The sequence below is a fragment of the Anomaloglossus baeobatrachus genome, chromosome 1, assembly GCF_048569485.1.
Source record: "Anomaloglossus baeobatrachus isolate aAnoBae1 chromosome 1, aAnoBae1.hap1, whole genome shotgun sequence".
NCBI classification, from domain to species: domain Eukaryota; kingdom Metazoa; phylum Chordata; class Amphibia; order Anura; family Aromobatidae; genus Anomaloglossus; species Anomaloglossus baeobatrachus.
The window spans coordinates 364,719,489-364,737,298 of NC_134353.1; the positions used below are offsets into that span (position 1 = coordinate 364,719,489).

The 17,810-nt window shown below is 46.4% G+C and overlaps 1 protein-coding gene across 1 annotated transcript in view; it reads right to left on the reverse strand.

The window, feature by feature from the left end:
• Positions 1 to 17,810, reverse strand: part of TEX15 (testis expressed 15, meiosis and synapsis associated) — a 226,792-nt gene that overhangs the window by 104,590 nt on the left and 104,392 nt on the right. Inside the window, exon 5 of the mRNA XM_075352463.1 lies at positions 5,217 to 5,454. Coding sequence (XP_075208578.1) covers positions 5,217 to 5,454 — 238 coding nt within the window. The remainder of the gene's footprint in view (positions 1 to 5,216; positions 5,455 to 17,810) is intronic.

Sequence of the window (17,810 nt, forward strand, 5' to 3'; positions counted from 1 at the left end):
GTATATTTTTAATTACTTTTTATTTTAATGGGGTAAGAGGGGTGATTTGAACTTTTATTCATTTTCATATTTTTATAAATCATTTAATTGGATTTTTATTGTATCATCCAATCCTTTTGTTATATACAAGAATACCACAGGCTGATTTTCATAGGAGGATGGTCAGTCAGATCAGGCATGGGGGTCTTCACAGTTATTACAGAAGAGCCGAAGGGCAGCTGGAACGTGCCATCACACTGTAAACGTCATTGTCACAGATCAACAGTGGCATCTAACAGGATAGCAGCTATGGGAAGAGCTCTGCTACACACATGGCTGTTAAGGGTGCTTTACACACTGCGACATCGTTAACGATATATCGTCGGGGTCACGTCGTTAGTGACGCATATTCAGCGCCGTTAGCGACATCGCAACGTGTGACACCAATGAGTGACGATCAACGAGCGCAAAAATGTGAAAAATCGTTGCTCGTTGACACGTCGCTCTTTTTCCAAATATTATTGCTGCTGCAGGTACGATGTTGTTCCTCGTTCCTGCGGCATCACATATCGCTATGTGTGACACCGCAGGAACGACGAACATCTCCTTACCTGCGTCCACCGCCCCTCCTCTGCTACTGGACGGCTGCCGTGTGACGTCGATGTGATGCCGCATGAACTGCCCCCTTAGAAAGGAGGCGGATCGCCGGCCAGAGCGATGTCGCAGGGAAGGTAAGTCCGTGTGACAGGTGTTAGCGATGTTGTGCGCCACAGGCAGCGATTTGCCCATGACGCACAACCGACGGGGGCGGGTACGCTCGCTAGCGATATCGCAGCGTGTAAAGTACCCTTTAGAGCAGGGGTGGGCAATTAATTTTCCCATGGGGCCGCATGAGAAGTTGGGATGATTTTAGAGGGCCGGACAAATATAATTAACTCGGTTCTACTAATATATATATATATATATATATATATATATATACACACGCATATATACTGTGTGTATATAATATATATATATACACATACACACAATGTATACATACATACACACACAATCCCCATATACTACATCACTACACCCGCCACATACTACACCTGTAATATACATCCCTATACACTACACCTGTAATAAACTACACCTCTATATACTATACCACTATATACTACACCACTATATACTACATCACTACACCCCTATATACACCTGTATTATACATTATACTAAACCACTACACCCCTTTATACGCCTGTATTATACTACACCCCTATATACACCTGTAATATACTACACCACTATATACACCTGTAATATACTACACCACTATATACACCTGTAATATACTACACCACTATATACACCTGTAATATACTACACCACTACACCACTATATAGTACACCACTACACCCCCCCATATACCACACGTGTAAAACTACATTCCCATATACTGCACCCCTACACCCCTAAATATTTGTTAACTTTTTTCACCCCCCATTGCCCCCGCAGGTTACTAGTAACCACTCACCTGTCTTCTTATTGTCCCCTGCTCAGGCTCCTCTGTATGTTCCCCCCGCTGAGCGTCTTCTCTTTCAGATGCCCAGGCTGCGCCGATGCTGTATTCCTGGAGCCGCTGCTTCTCTCCATACGGCCCCCGCCGCTGCAGCTTCTTCTCCTGCCGGGCGGGAACTTTTCAAATGACACACGCGCGCCGTACTGACGATATCAGGGCGCGCGTGTGTCACAGAGAAAAGCTGCCGCAAGGAACAGAGGAGAGATTCCTGCGTTCCGCTGCCTGCACTGACTGTGCGGCGCTGCAGGATTCGCTCTCTGTTCTTTGCTCGGCACGCAGCGTGTGATGAGGGCAATCTGACCACGGGCCTCCCGGAGCCTGGAGCTCCGGAAAACAGGTCAGATTGCCCTCATCAGTGACCGGCCAGTAAGGACACCCTGAGCCAGGCGGGCTGGTCACAGAGAGTAGGCGGGCCGGATGTGGCCCGCGGGCCGCCCCTTGCCCAGGTCTGCTTTAGAGTCAGATGATGGCTAAATAACAGTGCCATCATCTGCCGGCAGAGATGTCAAAGTCACGGAGCACTGTATACACTTTCTGCATAGTTATAGATACTTTAAAACACGTTGAGAATAAAACCGCTATCATTCATTATACCCAGGATTCTTTAGATGTCTTTTATTCCATAAGGAGGAGCAGCACACCCGCATTTCCTCCAACCAAAAGTCAGGGAGCAGGCATATGACATAAATGTAAGTAAAGGGTTAATAAATAAGGATAGGGTTTAATTATGTTGCACCTAAAATAAACCAAGGCTCAACCTACAAATATTGTTAGAATGCTCTGTAAGTTGATGGTCTACAGGTAACATATACAAAAATAAGATACCTCTAAAGTCAGAATTATCATTGAAGACTAATAATTGTTTATGTTTTGCTTATGAATTGTTTAATTACAGATATTCAACATTCTTTTGTCTGGTCATGGCTATGACCGAATTTTGATTAAAATACAGCAACAGAGCATATCACTTCCCCATATTCATTGGGGTCTTGTATGTGTATACAAGTTTCTTTTATCTTATATTTCTTTTATTCTAAATAAGTTTTTACTTTTATTCAAATTACCAGTGAAGACCAAATGTTTGGTGGATATTTTCCTTATCAGCTTCATATCAATAGCAAACAGGCTTGTTGTTTTTTATTTTCTGTCATTGATGTTGTAAGTAAATAGTAGGAACGCATGTAAATAACAGAGTACTTGGTTTAGGCCAGAGTCACACTTGCGAGAGATTCACGCGAGTCTCGCATTGCATCACCCGACACAGCCTGACGCTCTCCGGACAGGAGTGTCTCAGCTGCATAGAAATACATGCAGCCGACACAATCCTGTCAGGAGAGTGTGTAGCCGTGCCGGGTGATGTGATGCGAGTCTCTCGCAAGTGTGACTCCGGCTTTACACTGATCAAAAAGCATAAAAGCCTTCCCACTGCGTAAAGTTGTACCCAGTGAGGACGGTCCTATTTTGGTATTGAAACATTTCCTTGCATCAGTCACATTATTGAGAATAAGAGAAGAGAAAGACAAGGCCCAAAAACAGCCACCTATCCATGGAAAGCTATGTGACTGTCCCAACTGCGTACAATTTGTCGCGGTGGCATGGCTTTTACGCTGTTTAATCAGTGTTAATCAAATACCTTATGTTATTTGCTTGTACTACTACTATTTACATACTATAGGGAATATGCTCATTTTGTATTTTTCTCTTGGGTTTTGTCTGTGAAATGGTCACAAGGGCGGCACGGTGGCTCAGTGGTTAGCACTGCAGTCCTGCAGTGCTGGGGTCCTGGGTTTAAATCCCACCAAGGACACCATCTGCAAGGAGTTTGTATGTTCTCCCCGTGTTTGTATGGGTTTCCTCCGGGATCTCCGGTTTCTCCCCCCCCCCCCCCACTCCAAAAACATACTCATAGGGAACTTAGATTGTGAACCCCAATGGGGATACTGTTTCCAATGTATGTAAAGCGCTGTGGAATTAACAGCGCTATATAAATGAATAAATATTATTATTATTATTATTATTATGTAAAGGTGCTCTTAAAGGGAACCAATAGCATGAGCAGTTCTGGGTGCATATTGCTAATCCCTGCCTAACTGTCCCTGTATACACTAGCATAGATAAAGAGATCTTTAGAAAAAATATATCTAAAGCTCTTTTTTCATATACTAATGGGGCCAGCGACTAGCCGTAAGGGCATTACTTACCCCCCATTTAGTGCTGAGCTGAATACCCCGCACTTCCAGTCATGCGCAGTATGTAGTCGGGTGTACGCATTCCGGCTTCAGACAAGTCAGTCGCATGGTCAGAAGTGCGGGGTATTCAGCTCAACGTTCACCGCGGACACAGGTACACGCCTCACAGCTGGTGACGCTGCATTGATAAGCATGTTAGCACGCCCCTGTGAGCGTACTAAGAGGGTGGACTAGTCAGGGGAACTAATGCCCTTGCGACTAGTTGTTGGCCTCTTTAGTATATGATAAAAGAGCTTTAGAAATACTTTTTCTAAAGAGGTCATTATGTATGCTACTAGATACAGGGACAGTTGGGCAGGGATTAGCAATATCCACTCAGAACTGCTCCTGGTTCTGGGTCCATATTGCACCTGACAGGTTCCCTTTAACTATTGCACATAACACACTTATGCCTTGGCTCATTTTCTTTTTCTGTATTTTTCTGCTTTGTAAAAAAAAATAGGGCTTGGTCTCTCTCTCTGAATTAGGGATTTCAGCTATAAAGCTCCCCATGGACAGGTGACTTCAGTTGAGCCCATCCTTCTTTGTCCTTATTCACATTGATGTCACTGACACAAGAAAAGGTATTAATACTAAAGTTGGACCGTCCTGACTGAGTAAACCTTGTAGCAGTGGATAGCTTTTCCACTTTTTGATTAGTGTTAACCAAGTACCCTGTGTGATTTACATGTTCTACTACTATTTAAATATTTACTTACTACGGGGTACATGCTCATTTTGTGTCTTTTTTTCTTTTCTGTTTTGTCAGCTCTAACCAAACAAGATTTGTCCATGATTTTTTTTCCCCAATACACATGCTGCATTAGGCTATGTGCGCACTAGTGCGTTTTACCCGCGGATTTACCCGCGGATTTGCCGCGGAAATTTCTTGAGAAATGTCTGCAATCTTTGTGCAGACATTTCCCAGCAAATCCTATGGTAAAAAAAAATAGCTGTGCGCACTGGTGCGGATTTTTCTCAAGAAATTTCCTTGAGAAGAATTTCTCGAGAAACTTTCTTGAGAAAATGAACATGTCCATTATTTCCGCAGGTACCCTGCGGATTTCGGCAGTACAGCCTGCAAAAATCCGCAGGGAACCACCCGCGGGAAAATTGCGTCAATTCCGTGGCTATTCCGCGGCTAATCCGCGGCAAATCCGCATGCGGATTTGGTGCGGATTTTTTCCGGAGGTCCGGAAATCTTTCACTCCCAGAAGTTTCTCAAGAAATTTTCTTGAGAAACTTCTCATTTCTAGTGCGCACATAGCCTTAAAGCTCCATAAAAATAATTTCACAATCACAAACCATTGTTTTAAGACTAAATTGATGATTAAAAGTAATTTACAAAAGAAATGACTAAAAGCAATATACAAATTATTGTGGCATTTTACTTTGACTTTTAAGATTTACATATGCAATAAAATAGCGAGACACATACTTTAAATATTAATATCACCAGTGATCTCATTTTCTTCCGATGAGCAAAGTTCAGTGCAACATCAATGTGACGAAACAAATAAACCCCCAATTCAGGATTTCCCAGCTCTTTGCTTGTCGTATATCCAACACGTAAGCCATGTTGAGCTATGTGTGCTGCAATTTCATTTGGTACCACTAGGAAGCAGAACTTCTCCTCCAGTTCCCTGCTATGTCTTCCAAGCTCTTTCATCTCGTTTCTGAAAAGGAATTAGGAGTTAACAGAAGTCAGAAACTACACTGCAAGGCTATGTTGACACAGATCTTTATGTATTCAAGATTGTTGCGTCAAATCTTCTCTATAGACATATAGTTTAAAGAAATATCAAAGTCGCACAAAGGTTAGAATTTTAATGGTCTCAATGAAAACCCCCTAATTATCCATTAAAAAAATTATGACTTTTTTTATTTTTTACTTAATTAAAAATATGTATTTTGGCTAAAATATTTATTCTGCAGCCACCAATAAGCAGTAAAACACAGAAGAAGGTATAGAAGATGGAAAGTGCAACATTTGAATGAATACACAGATACTAGCATTTAAGAAGAAAATAACTGAAGATATAAACATCCTAAGAGATGGCATACATTTATGCGCAACACAAAGTTATCACAGGATAGGTGATCACTTTCTGACTGATATGGTCTTGATCACTGGAACCCCAACCATTAGTAAGAACAGGTCTGTCTATAGCCTGTGGATAGGAATAAAGGGTAGGACACAAGGCTAATAAAATGGATCGAGTGGAATATGATAAATAAAAAAATCGCATTCCACTTGGACTCATGTTACTCTATGGGGCTGTTCCTATCTGCGATTTTTTTTCTCAGCCCTGATCAAACCAAGAAAACAATCGCAGCATGCTGCGGGTGGAATCCGATCCGTTTTCACTTGCACCTATGGGTGCAAGAGAAACATCGCACTGCACTCAGATGACACCGGAGTGCAGTCAATAATCGCATCAGCTGATAATGGAGGAGATAGGGAGATTAGTCCCTCTCTTCCGCACCTGTGATACAACCGCAGGATCGCATCACAGTATAATGACTGTGGCCTTAGGCCCCTTTCACACATCAGTTTTTTGCCATCAGTCACAATCTTTCCAATTTAGAAAAAAACGGATCCGGCGACTGATGATGGTGGACTAATGACGGATTGCGATGGATGGCCTCACGTTTCATTGACGGATCCGTCGAAAAATGTTTGTCCGTCGGACGGAGACGACGGCCAAAGTAACATTTTTTGTGTACGTCGAAAAAACAGACAGTGACGGATCCATCGCCATCCGTCGTTTGGTAGAATGGAAGCCTATGGGCGCAGGATCCGTCGTAATCCATCAAATGACGGAATCTGGCAACAGATTCCGTTTTTTTAACAGAGCATGCTCCAATTTATTATTTAGCCCCCAGCTAGTTAGATCCGTTGACAAACGGATCCGTCACATCAGTTTAACTCCAATCTGCGACGGATCCATCGATCCGTTGAGAAAACGGATTGTAACTGATGGCAAAAATCTGATGTGTGAAAGTGGCCTTAGCCTTACTTTCACTGTTGGTAATAACAGTTTCCTATCACTATGGGCACGTGCACACGATGAGTATTTGGTGAGTTTTACCTCGGTATTTATCGTATGGGGAAAATAAAGGGTTAACCAGCCGCACTGCCGTGAAGAATCCAGGAGACGTATGAAGTTGTACAGTGATTTAGTCTATGCGTTTTAGAGATCGTAGTCTCCTTCATTAGGTGTACTGTATATTTTGCAATTTTCAAGCTTTTACTTTTTATACCCTTAAACCAGAGTTATGTCACCCAAAATCATTAACAAATAACATTTGCCACACGTCTACTTTACATCAGTATCATTTTTAAAAAATATATATATTTTTTTTTTGTTCGAACGTTTAAAGGGTTAAAAGATTATCAGCAATTTCTCATCTTTTTGTGTACGTTGAAAAAAAGGACAACGACGGATCCGTCGCCGCCCGTTGTTTGGTAGAACGCAAGCCTATGGGTGCAGGATCCGTCGTAATCCGTCAAATGACAGAATCTGGTGACTGATCAGTTTTTTTTTGTAACTGAGCATGCTCAGATGGGGTGTACATTCTCTCTTTCTCTGTTAAAGGCCTAAAACACACTTCCGCAAAAAAAACGTATGTGTCTTACGGTCCGTTTTTTCGGGTCCGTGTTCCGTTTTTTAGGGGCGTTTCTCCGGTACGTATGACATCCGTATTGATGGCATATGCTGTCCGTGTGTGCGTGTGGAATGACCGTGTGTGCATGTGGCATGAACGTGTATGTGTACGTGGAATGTCCGTGTTTGTGATGCAATGTCGTTTATAGATGTCGGCTGACAGCAGACAGAGTTGCGCGATGAAAATGAACTCGGGTGAACTTCACCCGACTTCATTGTCATGCCGCGGCTCTGTCTGTGTCACGTCCTGATTAGCGGTCACCTGTGCAGGATTCACCGGTGACCGCTAATCCCCTGAGTGACTGAAGTGAGCAGTCCTCTCTCATACTCACCGATCTCCGGTGCGGCGCTGCTCAGCTGTTATTAAAACTCTGGCGGCTTTAACTATTTTGAAAAAGCTGGCCGCTCATTAATCAATCTCGTATTCCCTGCTTTCCCCGCCCACAGGTGCCTGTGATTGGTTGCAGTCAGACACACCCCCCACGCTGAGTGACAGCTGTGTCACTGCACCTAATCACAGCAGCCGGTGGGCGTGTCTATACTGTGCAGTAAAATAAATAAATAAATAAATAATAAAAAAAAACGGTGTGCGGTCCCCCACAATTTTAATACCAGCCAGATAAAGCCATACGGCTGAAGGCTGGTATTCTCAGGATGGGGAGCCCCACGTTATGGGGAGCCCCCCAGCCTAACAATATCAGTCAGCAGCCGCCCAGAATTGCCGCATACATTATATGCGACAGTTCTAGGACAGTACCCGGCTCTTCCCGATTTGCCCTGGTGCGTTGGCAAAGTAATTGTTGCCGCGCATTCTCTGCATAGCTGTTCCTCGCAGCACTGGTGATCGGAGAGCGGTAAGTATGAGTCGGGGGAAGAAACAGACCGAGCGCCAATGTAAGTATGACTGAGAACATCATGAAAAAAGGTAAGTATACTGAATTTAACAAAAAAAAAGAGAATTTTGTTTACTTACCGTAAATTCTTTTTCTTGTAGTTCCGACATGGGAGACCCAAACCATGGGTGTATAGCTAGCGCCTCCGGAGGACACACAAAGTACTACACTCAAACGTGTAGCTCCTCCCTCCGGGCTATATACACTCCCTGGATGACAATCTATCCAGTTCAGTGCAAAAGCTGAAGGAGGACATCCACCCATAAGTAGAGATAGAGTAAAACTCGGCAAAACCAGAACTCTGTCTACTAACAACAGCCGGTGAAACACACGGAACAAAAAACTGCCAACAGGCAACAGGGAGGGTGCTGGGTCTCCCATGTCGGAACTACAAGAAAAAGAATTTACGGTAAGTAAACAAAATTCTCTTTTTCTTTATTTTTCCTTCCATGGGAGACCCAAACCATGGGACGTTCCAAAGCAGTCCATGGGTGGGAAATAAACCAAACTGAGAAGTAGGCAAAACCTAACTTCACAAATGGGCGACAGCCGCCTGAAGGATGCGTCTGCCCAAGCTCGCATCTGCCGAAGCATGACCATGCACTTGGTAGTGCTTCGAAAAAGTGTGCAGACTGGACCAAGTGGCAGCCTGACACACCTGCTGAGCCGTAGCCTGGTGTCTGAAAGCCCAGGAGGCACCGACAGCTCTGGTCGAGTGCGCCTTAATCCCCGGCGGGGGAGGCACCTGAGAACACTGGTAGGCATCGGCGATAGCCGACCTAACCCAACGAGCTAGGGTCGGTTTAGAAGCAGAGAGACCCTTGCGCTGACCCGTGGTTAGCACAAAAAGTGAGGTGCACCGCCGTTTTGGTGCGTGACACATAGATTCGGAGCGCCCGCACCAAATCCAAGGTGTGCAACGCCTTCTCAAAGCGATGCACAGGGGCCGGACAAAGAGAGGGCAATGAAATGTCCTGGTTAAGGTGGAAGGAAGACACCACCTTAGGGAGAAAGTCCGGAGTCGGACGAAGAACCACCTTGTCTTGGTCAAACACCAAAAAGGGGGATTCAGAAGAAAGCGCAGCCAAATCAGAAACTCTCCTGAGAGAAGTTATGGCTACTAGAAAGACAACTTTCTGTGAAAGTCTAGACAAAGGAACCTCCCTGAGAGGCTCAAAAGGGGGTTTCTGTAAGGCCGTGAGGACCAGATTAAGGTCCCAGGGATCCAAGGGCCGCCGGTAAGGAGGGATGATGTGAGATGCGCCCTGCATGAAGGTGCGCACCTGAGCCAGTCGGGCGATACGCCGCTGGAACAATACCGAAAAAGCCGACACCTGTCCCTTGAGGGAATTGAGGGACAGACCTAACTGTAGGCCTGACTGTAGAAAAGACAGGATGGTCGGCAAGGAGAACGGCCAAGGAGCATGGCCGGAAGAGCGACACCAGGACAGGAAAATTCTCCAAGTCCTGTGGTAAATCTTGGCCGAGGAAGACTTCCGAGCCTGAGTCATGGTGGAGATGACCTCAGAGGGAATGCCTGAAGCCGTCAGGATCCAGGACTCAAGAGCCACGCCGTCAATCTGAGAGCCGCAGAATTCTGGCGGAAGAACGGACCTTGAGAGAGAAGGTCTGGGCGGTCCGGGAGATGCCACGGCACCTCTACGGACAGGCGGAGCAGGTCTGGGTACCAAGCTCGCCTGGGCCAGTCCGGAGCAATGAGTATGACTCGACGGCCCTCCGTTCCGATCTTGCGCAGAACCCTGGGCAAGAGCGCTAGAGGGGGAAACACATAGGCCAGACGGAACTGAGACCAATCTTGAACCAGTGCGTCTGCTGCGAAGGCTTGAGGATCGTGGGAGCGAGCCACGTAAACCGGAACCTTGTTGTTGTGCCGGGATGCCATTAGATCCACTTCCGGAGTGCCCCACTTGCGGCAGATCGATCTGAACACTGACGGATGCAGGGCCCACTCGCCGCCGTCCACGGCTTGACGGCTGAGATAATCGGCCTCCCAGTTTTCCACGCCTGGGATGTGGACTGCAGATATGGTGGACTTGAAGTCCTCCGTCCACTGGAGGATTCGTTGAACCTCCAACATCGCCAGACGGCTGTGAGTCCCGCCCTGGTGATTGATGTAGGCAACCGCTGTCGCGTTGTCCGACTGAACCCGAATGTGCTTGCCCGCCAACAGGTGGTGAAAGTCTAGGAGAGCTAGAAACACAGCTCTGATCTCCAGCACATTGATCGGGAGGGCTGATTCGGACGGAGTCCAAGTGCCCTGTGCTCGGTGATGAAGAAATACCGCTCCCCAACCGGAGAGGCTGGCATCCGTGGTGAGTATCACCCAGGACGGAGTCAGGAAGGAGCGTCCCTGTGACAGGGAGAGGGGCTGAAGCCACCACTGAAGGGAGTTCCTGGCCTGTGATGACAGAGCCACCAGCCTGTCTAAGAAGAGATCCGCTTGTCCCAACAGCGGAGAATGTCCAGCTGCAAGGGACGCAGATGGAACTGGGCAAAGGGAACCGCTTCCATTGACGCCACCATCTGACCCAGCACCCGCATGAGGTGTCTGATGGAATGACGGCGGTGCCTCAGCAGAGAGCGCACCGCCAGACGAAGGGACTGCTGTTTGACTAAGGGCAACTTGACAAGTGCCGGCAGAGTCTCGAACTGCATCCCTAGGTACATAAGTACCTGGGTCGGGGTCAGAGTGGACTTGGGCAGGTTGACAAGCCACCCGAACTGAACTAGCGTGGCGACAGTGAGAGAGACACTCCGCTGGCAGTCTACACTGGATGAGGCCTTGACTAGAAGGTCGTCCAGGTAAGGAATCACTGCCAATCCCTGGAGGTGCAGGACCGCAACCACTGCTGCCATGACCTTGGTGAACACCCGAGGGGCCGTGGCTAAGCCAAAGGGAAGAGCCACGAACTGGAAATGTTCCTCTCCGATTGCAAAGCGTAGCCAACGCTGGTGTGAGACCGCAATAGGCACATGCAGATAGGCATCTCTGATGTCGATGGATGCCAGAAAATCTCCTTGGGTCATTGAGGCAATGACCGATCTCAGAGATTCCATGCGAAAGTGCCACACCTGAACATGCTTGTTGAGAAGCTTGAGATCCAGGATGGGCCGGGAGGAACCGTCCTTCTTGGGGACTAGAAAGAGGTTTGAGTAGAAACCGCTGAACCGTTCCCGGGCGGGAACCGGAACAATTACCCCGTTGGCCTGCAGGGAGGCCACGGCCTGAGAGAAGGCGGCGGCCTTGGAGCAAGGGGGTGTGGACAGAAAAAATCTGTTTGGCAGGCTGGAAGAAAATTCTATCCTGTAGCCGTGGGAGATAATATCCCGCACCCACTGATCGGTGACGTGTTGGAACCACACGTCTCCAAAGTGGGAGAGCCTGCCACCGACCAAGGACGTTGCTGGCGCAGCCAGATAGTCAAGAGGAGGCCGCCTTAGTGGCAGCGGCTCCTCCGGTCTTTTGAGGACGCGGCTTTGCGCGCCAGTTCGGTTTACGATCCTTGGCTGCGGTAGTGGACGCGGTCGAGGGCTTCGAGGATGACCAGTTAGAGGAACGAAAGGAACGAAACCTCGATTGGATCCTGCCCTGGACAGGTTTCCTGGCCTTAGTTTGAGGCAAGGAAGTACTCTTCCCGCCAGTAGCCTCCTTGATTATGTCATCCAGCTGTTCCTCAAACAGCCTGGACCCAGCAAAAGGGAGACTCGCAAGGTACTTTTTTGAGGAAGCGTCTGCTTTCCACTCTCGAAGCCACAAGATCCTGCGGATCGCGAGGGAGTTAGCGAAGGCCACCGCCGTGCGGTGAGAAGCCTCCAGGATGGCAGACATGGCGTAGGATGCAAAAGCCGAAGCTCGAGAAGTTAAGGTCTCCAGCTCAGGCATAGAGTCCCTGGTGAGGGAATGCATCTCCTCCAGAGAGGCAGAGACTGCCTTGAGAGCCCACACTGCCGCAAAAGACGGGGAGAACGAGGCTCCAGCCGCCTCATATACAGACTTGGCCAAAAGGTCAACCTGGCGGTCAGTGGGATCCTTAAGAGAAGTGCCATCAGCCACAGCCACGACTGTGCGGGCCGAGATTCTGGACACCGGAGGGTCTACCTTTGGGGACTGAGCCCATTCCTTAACCACCTCTGGTGGAAAAGGAAAACGGTCGTCTGAACTACGCTTCGGAAAACGTTTGTCAGGACAGGCCCTGGGTTTGGTAACAGTGGCCTGAAAGCTGGAGTGGTTAAAAAACATACTCCTAGCTTTCTTAGGTGAGGTAAACTGGTGTATCTCTACCAGAGAGGCTTGTTCCTCAGACTCTGGTGGGTTGAGGTTCAGTACGGAGTTAATGGACGCAATCAAGTCACTAACATCCGCATCACCCTCAGACAAGTCAATGGGGTACATAGAGGTAGCGTCTGAGCCCACAGTAAACGAGTCCTCCTCGCCCTGCACCTCGGCACGTGAATCAGAGCCGTGGGAAGAGGAAGGAGAAGGGTCCCTGCGTCTCCGTTTAGGGGGACGGGGTCCTGGGACATGCTCTGGGAGCTCTGCAGAGCTAGGAGCAGCCGAAGCACCCTGTGAAGGGGGCTGATGCATGGACAGCAGTGTCCGGGACAGCTGCCCCATGGAGTCGGCAAAAGACGTGGAAATAGCTTGCAAAAAGGATGCTACCCAAGCCGGGGGTTCAGCCACCGGGGCCAAAGCAGCCGGAGGGACCCCTGCGGAGGCTCCAGGCTGAGACACAACCATGTTAGCACAGGCATCACAATGTGAGTATGTGCTTGGCTCTGGCAGAATTAGCTTACAAGCAGTGCATATAGCGTACATGTTTGCAGCCTTGCTCCTAGTGACAGACATGCTGCTGATGGTGGAGGCTCTGCAGCCAGAATACACTCCTGTAGAATGCCTGAGAGTGTAATAAAAGTCCACAACCAGAGGTTGTGGCTTACCAGCCCGTGCTCTCTGTGTGCCCTCCGGATTCCACCGCTCCCCTGTGAAGCGTTAGCCTTCCTGATAGAATGCAGCTGCAGCATCCAGCTCCCTCCAGCGCAAGAACGCTGAGAAAATGGCGCTGGGAGAAAGAGGGGGGGCGTGTATAAGCCCAAGAGCGGGAAAAACGGAGGGCAGAGAGATACAGGACGACATACAGGGGAGGGAACATCTCCCCAAGGAGGAGTGCCCTCCCCTCTGCTGGTCGGGCGGTGGGCGGCGCTGTATGCAAAACATGCAGAGAAGCCAAAACCGAAACTAGGCCCAAACAGAAGCCGGGGCCTAGATTTAACAATGCGGCCGACGAGCAGGCACCTTCGGCGCGGTTCTCAGGGGAAATCCCCCAGAATCGGCCGGAATTTACAGTAACGTTAAAACACATACTGTCCCCCTAATAAAAGTATCCGGGACCCCTGAAAAACGTCTCTATACTTAGCTTTGAGACGCAGGGCCATGTCCCTGGAGAGGGGGGTAAATGCTCCTTCCAGCAGGGACCAGACAGGGCTGCGGATGGAGACCGGTCTTCTGCAAGCAGAGAGGACCGTGGAGGCTCCCACTTCAACCCAGAGCCTCTTAGAGGATGTGAAGGAGCGCGGCATGTGAAGGCTCCAGCCTTATAAAGTCAACCTTAACAGCACCGCCGACAGAGTGGGGTGTGAAGGGACATGCCGGGAGTCCAGACTGGACCCGCTTTTCTTCCAAATCTTTAAAATAAAATAAAAATGAGAAAAAAATATCAGAGAATATAAGTGTGTGTTCCTCCTGAAACACAAAGTATTGAACTGGATAGATTGTCATCCAGGGAGTGTATATAGCCCGGAGGGAGGAGCTACACGTTTGAGTGTAGTACTTTGTGTGTCCTCCGGAGGCGCTAGCTATACACCCATGGTTTGGGTCTCCCATGGAAGGAACGATAAAGAAAACATCGTTCGTTTAAAAATGCACACGGACGAAACGTGCTGAACATAGACTTTAGCGGGTCCGTGCCTGCGTGATGCCGGCCAAAAACTGACATGTTGTCCGTGTCGAAAAGCGCACACACGTACTTACCACACGGACACACGTTCCGTGTGATTTTACGTATGTGTGCCATCTACCATTGAATAACATGGGTCTCCGTATCTCCGGTACGTGCAAATACGTACCGCACACATACAAAAAAAACAGATGTGTGTTGCGGGTCAAAGGGGAATACATCAGAACTTGCACATATGTCAAACCCATATCTGGTAATACCCTCCTTCACGCTCAGAGCAATCACTCTAAGCACATTTTACATGCAATAACGGTGGGTGAGTTTACCCATATCAAATGGAACTGTAGTGTCCCCTCAAATGCAAATATGTAAATTGACAAATCTATGTATAAATTTAAGAAAAGGGGTTTTTCTAACTGGATGTTGTCGAGAGCAACGGATATTGTAGCCACAAAAAACTGCAATGATATGTTTAAAAATATGATGTGTATCTAGCAGTGCAAGTAGGAACGTTTCTAAACCAGTAGTATCGCTACAATTTAGCACACAATTGAATCAAATAAAATCATTAATATATAAAGCATTGCCCATACTATATGAGAATAATATTCTATCCAAAATCTTGAATTAGGGATGTATGGTGGTAGCTTGAAGGGCACAGACAATTTGTAATTTGGTTTCCTGAGTTTTTAGTAGTCTGTGGTACCGTCTTATAAATGGTTACGTGAAAAAGGTTTTTTCAAATGCAGTGCAAATAACTGCAGAACTTGTATTCATGCACAGGTTACCAAATCCTTTACTAATTGGGACAATACAAAGGAGCATCCCATCATTTGGTACATCAGTTGTAATACCAACCATGTTGTGTACATGATGGAATGCACCAAATGTAAATTAAAATATGTTGGATGCACTATACGGTCATTAAAAAGCGCATATCAGAACACACTACAGATATTGTGTCCTTGAATAGTGGGAATAATCTATCACAGTTAGCCAAACATTTCATTTCCAATCCTAACCGTTTGACCTCCTATTTAAGGGTATGTGCGCACGTTGCTTTTTACCTGCTTTTTTGCTGCTTTTTCTTCTGCGCTGTTTAATGCCAAAATGGATGTGTTCTTCTATTCAAGCAAAGTCTATGGGAATTTGGGTTTCTTGTTCACACTATGTTGTTCAAAATGCTGCCTTTTTGTGGCAGAACTTTCGTCAAAAACTCAGCTTTTCAAAGAAGCAACATGTCAATTGTTTTTGCCATTTGGGTTTTGCACTGCAAAGCTGAGTTTTTAATAAACAAGATTAACAACCAATACATAACTCCAAGATTAATATGTACACTGTACAGTACTAGGATAATTTATAATAATTAATCTTGGAGTGGACTAGGGCAATCGCAGACATAAAGAGAAAAACAAAGGAAAAACGACCATTGGAGCCCAAGTAGCTGAAAGGTGAAAAACTTTATTGGAGTGGTGAGCGGCACAATTACAAGAAAGACTCTGACAACAGGAATTCCCAGCACAATGAAGGTGCATCTTTAAACACCATAACACATTATGGACCCATAATAGAGTAAAATGAGTTACCAAAATATGTGTAATATTGTACACTAATCAGGTATGTACTGGAACAACCACAAGCTAGGGTCAAAGATAAAAAGAAAAAACGTTAAGGATAGCATAAGGAGAGAAAAAGGAGTTGGTAAATTTTAGTGTAAAGATGTAAGTAGACCAAAGACTGAGAGTTGCCCAGATAACACTAAAGGTCACCAATGTGTGACCAAATAGTGCTTGAAAAAGCCCTACCAGGCACAATTATTATACTAGCCATGGAAAAATCCAAAGGAGGGGGCACTAACAATCCATAGGAGCCATACCTGAGAAAACCGGGAAGAGACCTGTGTCAGCGTCCGCCCGACGGCCGTTTCGGCATGAAATGCCTTCGTCAGGGGGAGTGTGTGCCTTTTTGTGGCAGAACTTTGGTCAAAAACTCAGCTTTGCAGTGGAAAACCCAAATGGCAAAAACAATTGACATGTTGCTTCTTTGAAAAGCTGAGTTTTTGACCAAAGTTCTGCCACAAAAAGGCAGCATTTTGAACAACATAGTGTGAACAAGAAACCCAAATTCACATAGACTTTGCTTGAATAGAAGAACACATCCATTTTGGCATTAAACAGCGCAGAAGAAAAAGCAGCAAAAAAAGCAGGTAAAAAGCAGGTAAAAAGCAACGTGGACACATAGCCTAAAGGTTTCTGGAATTGAAAGGATTAATCTGCCCAGACGAGGAGGCGATCACAGGAGACTTCTCCTTAGGCCCCCTTCACACGTCCGTGTCTCCGGTACGTGTTTGGTCCGTTTCCTCACGGTCCGGAGACACGGGCAAACGTAGACCCATTAAAATCAATGGGTCTGCGCTCACGTGCGTATTCTGCCATGGATCGTGTGTACGTGTGGAGCATACGTGTGCCCATGTGCTCCACACGTAGACATGTCCGTTTTTCTCCGGCATCACAGGTGTCACACGGAACGCAAACGGGTCACACGAAACGCAAACTGACCACAGGGATGAGTTCCGTGTGACACGCACCGTAGAAAACACATGTGTCTGCGAGAAAAAAAAAAAAACTTTACTCACCTTCTCCAGCCCTGCTGACTCTGCCACTGCTGTCACTTGCTTCCAACCCCCGTTCATTATGCTCATGACATATTCACTTCACTGCGACCAGAAGCAGCAGCAGCGGGGAGTCGGCAAGACTGGAGACCAAAGATCAGCACCACGGACAGCGAAGACAGGGACAGGTGAGTAGAAAATTCCCGTTCTCCGTGTGTTATCATGGAGAACACACTTGTACCATAAACACGGCTCACGGAGGGCAATACGCACCTTTGACACGTCCGTGAAAAACATGCGTGATTTTCATGGACGTGTGAAAGAGGCCTTAGAAGAGAAGCGTACTGAATCTTTTGAATCTTTCATCTAGAAACTTGCTTCCCTAAGGGATTAAATTCCAGAAGAAAAATTATGTTTCATTACTGAGGGATTTTTTTCCATCAAAAAATAATAGATGGTTTGCAGTAACTTAACTTGCTATTTAGTGTATGGAAATTTCATTATGGATACTAATTTGTTTTTTTGTTCTTCTATTTTTTAGGGAATTTAATTATTTGTTCATAAAGTTTTTGCATTGTATAATATCTTGTACATCATTATAATTCCGTGTATTAATCTTCAAAAATATGTAAATTTAATTTTTTTTTAAAAAAATAGAGATCGCAAATGTCATTATGTTTTTACTGTGTTCTATAATGTGTATTTTCAGATCTTGATGTGGAACCATTTTTTATATGTTTTTGATATACTATGGATATGTAAATTATTGTTATAAAATTTTTTATTCGACCATTCATCCTCTTTGACTGAGCAATTAATTTGCAAAGATATGGATAAGTATCTACGGAACTTCATTTGAGACAACGGAGGCGGGACTGAATGTTT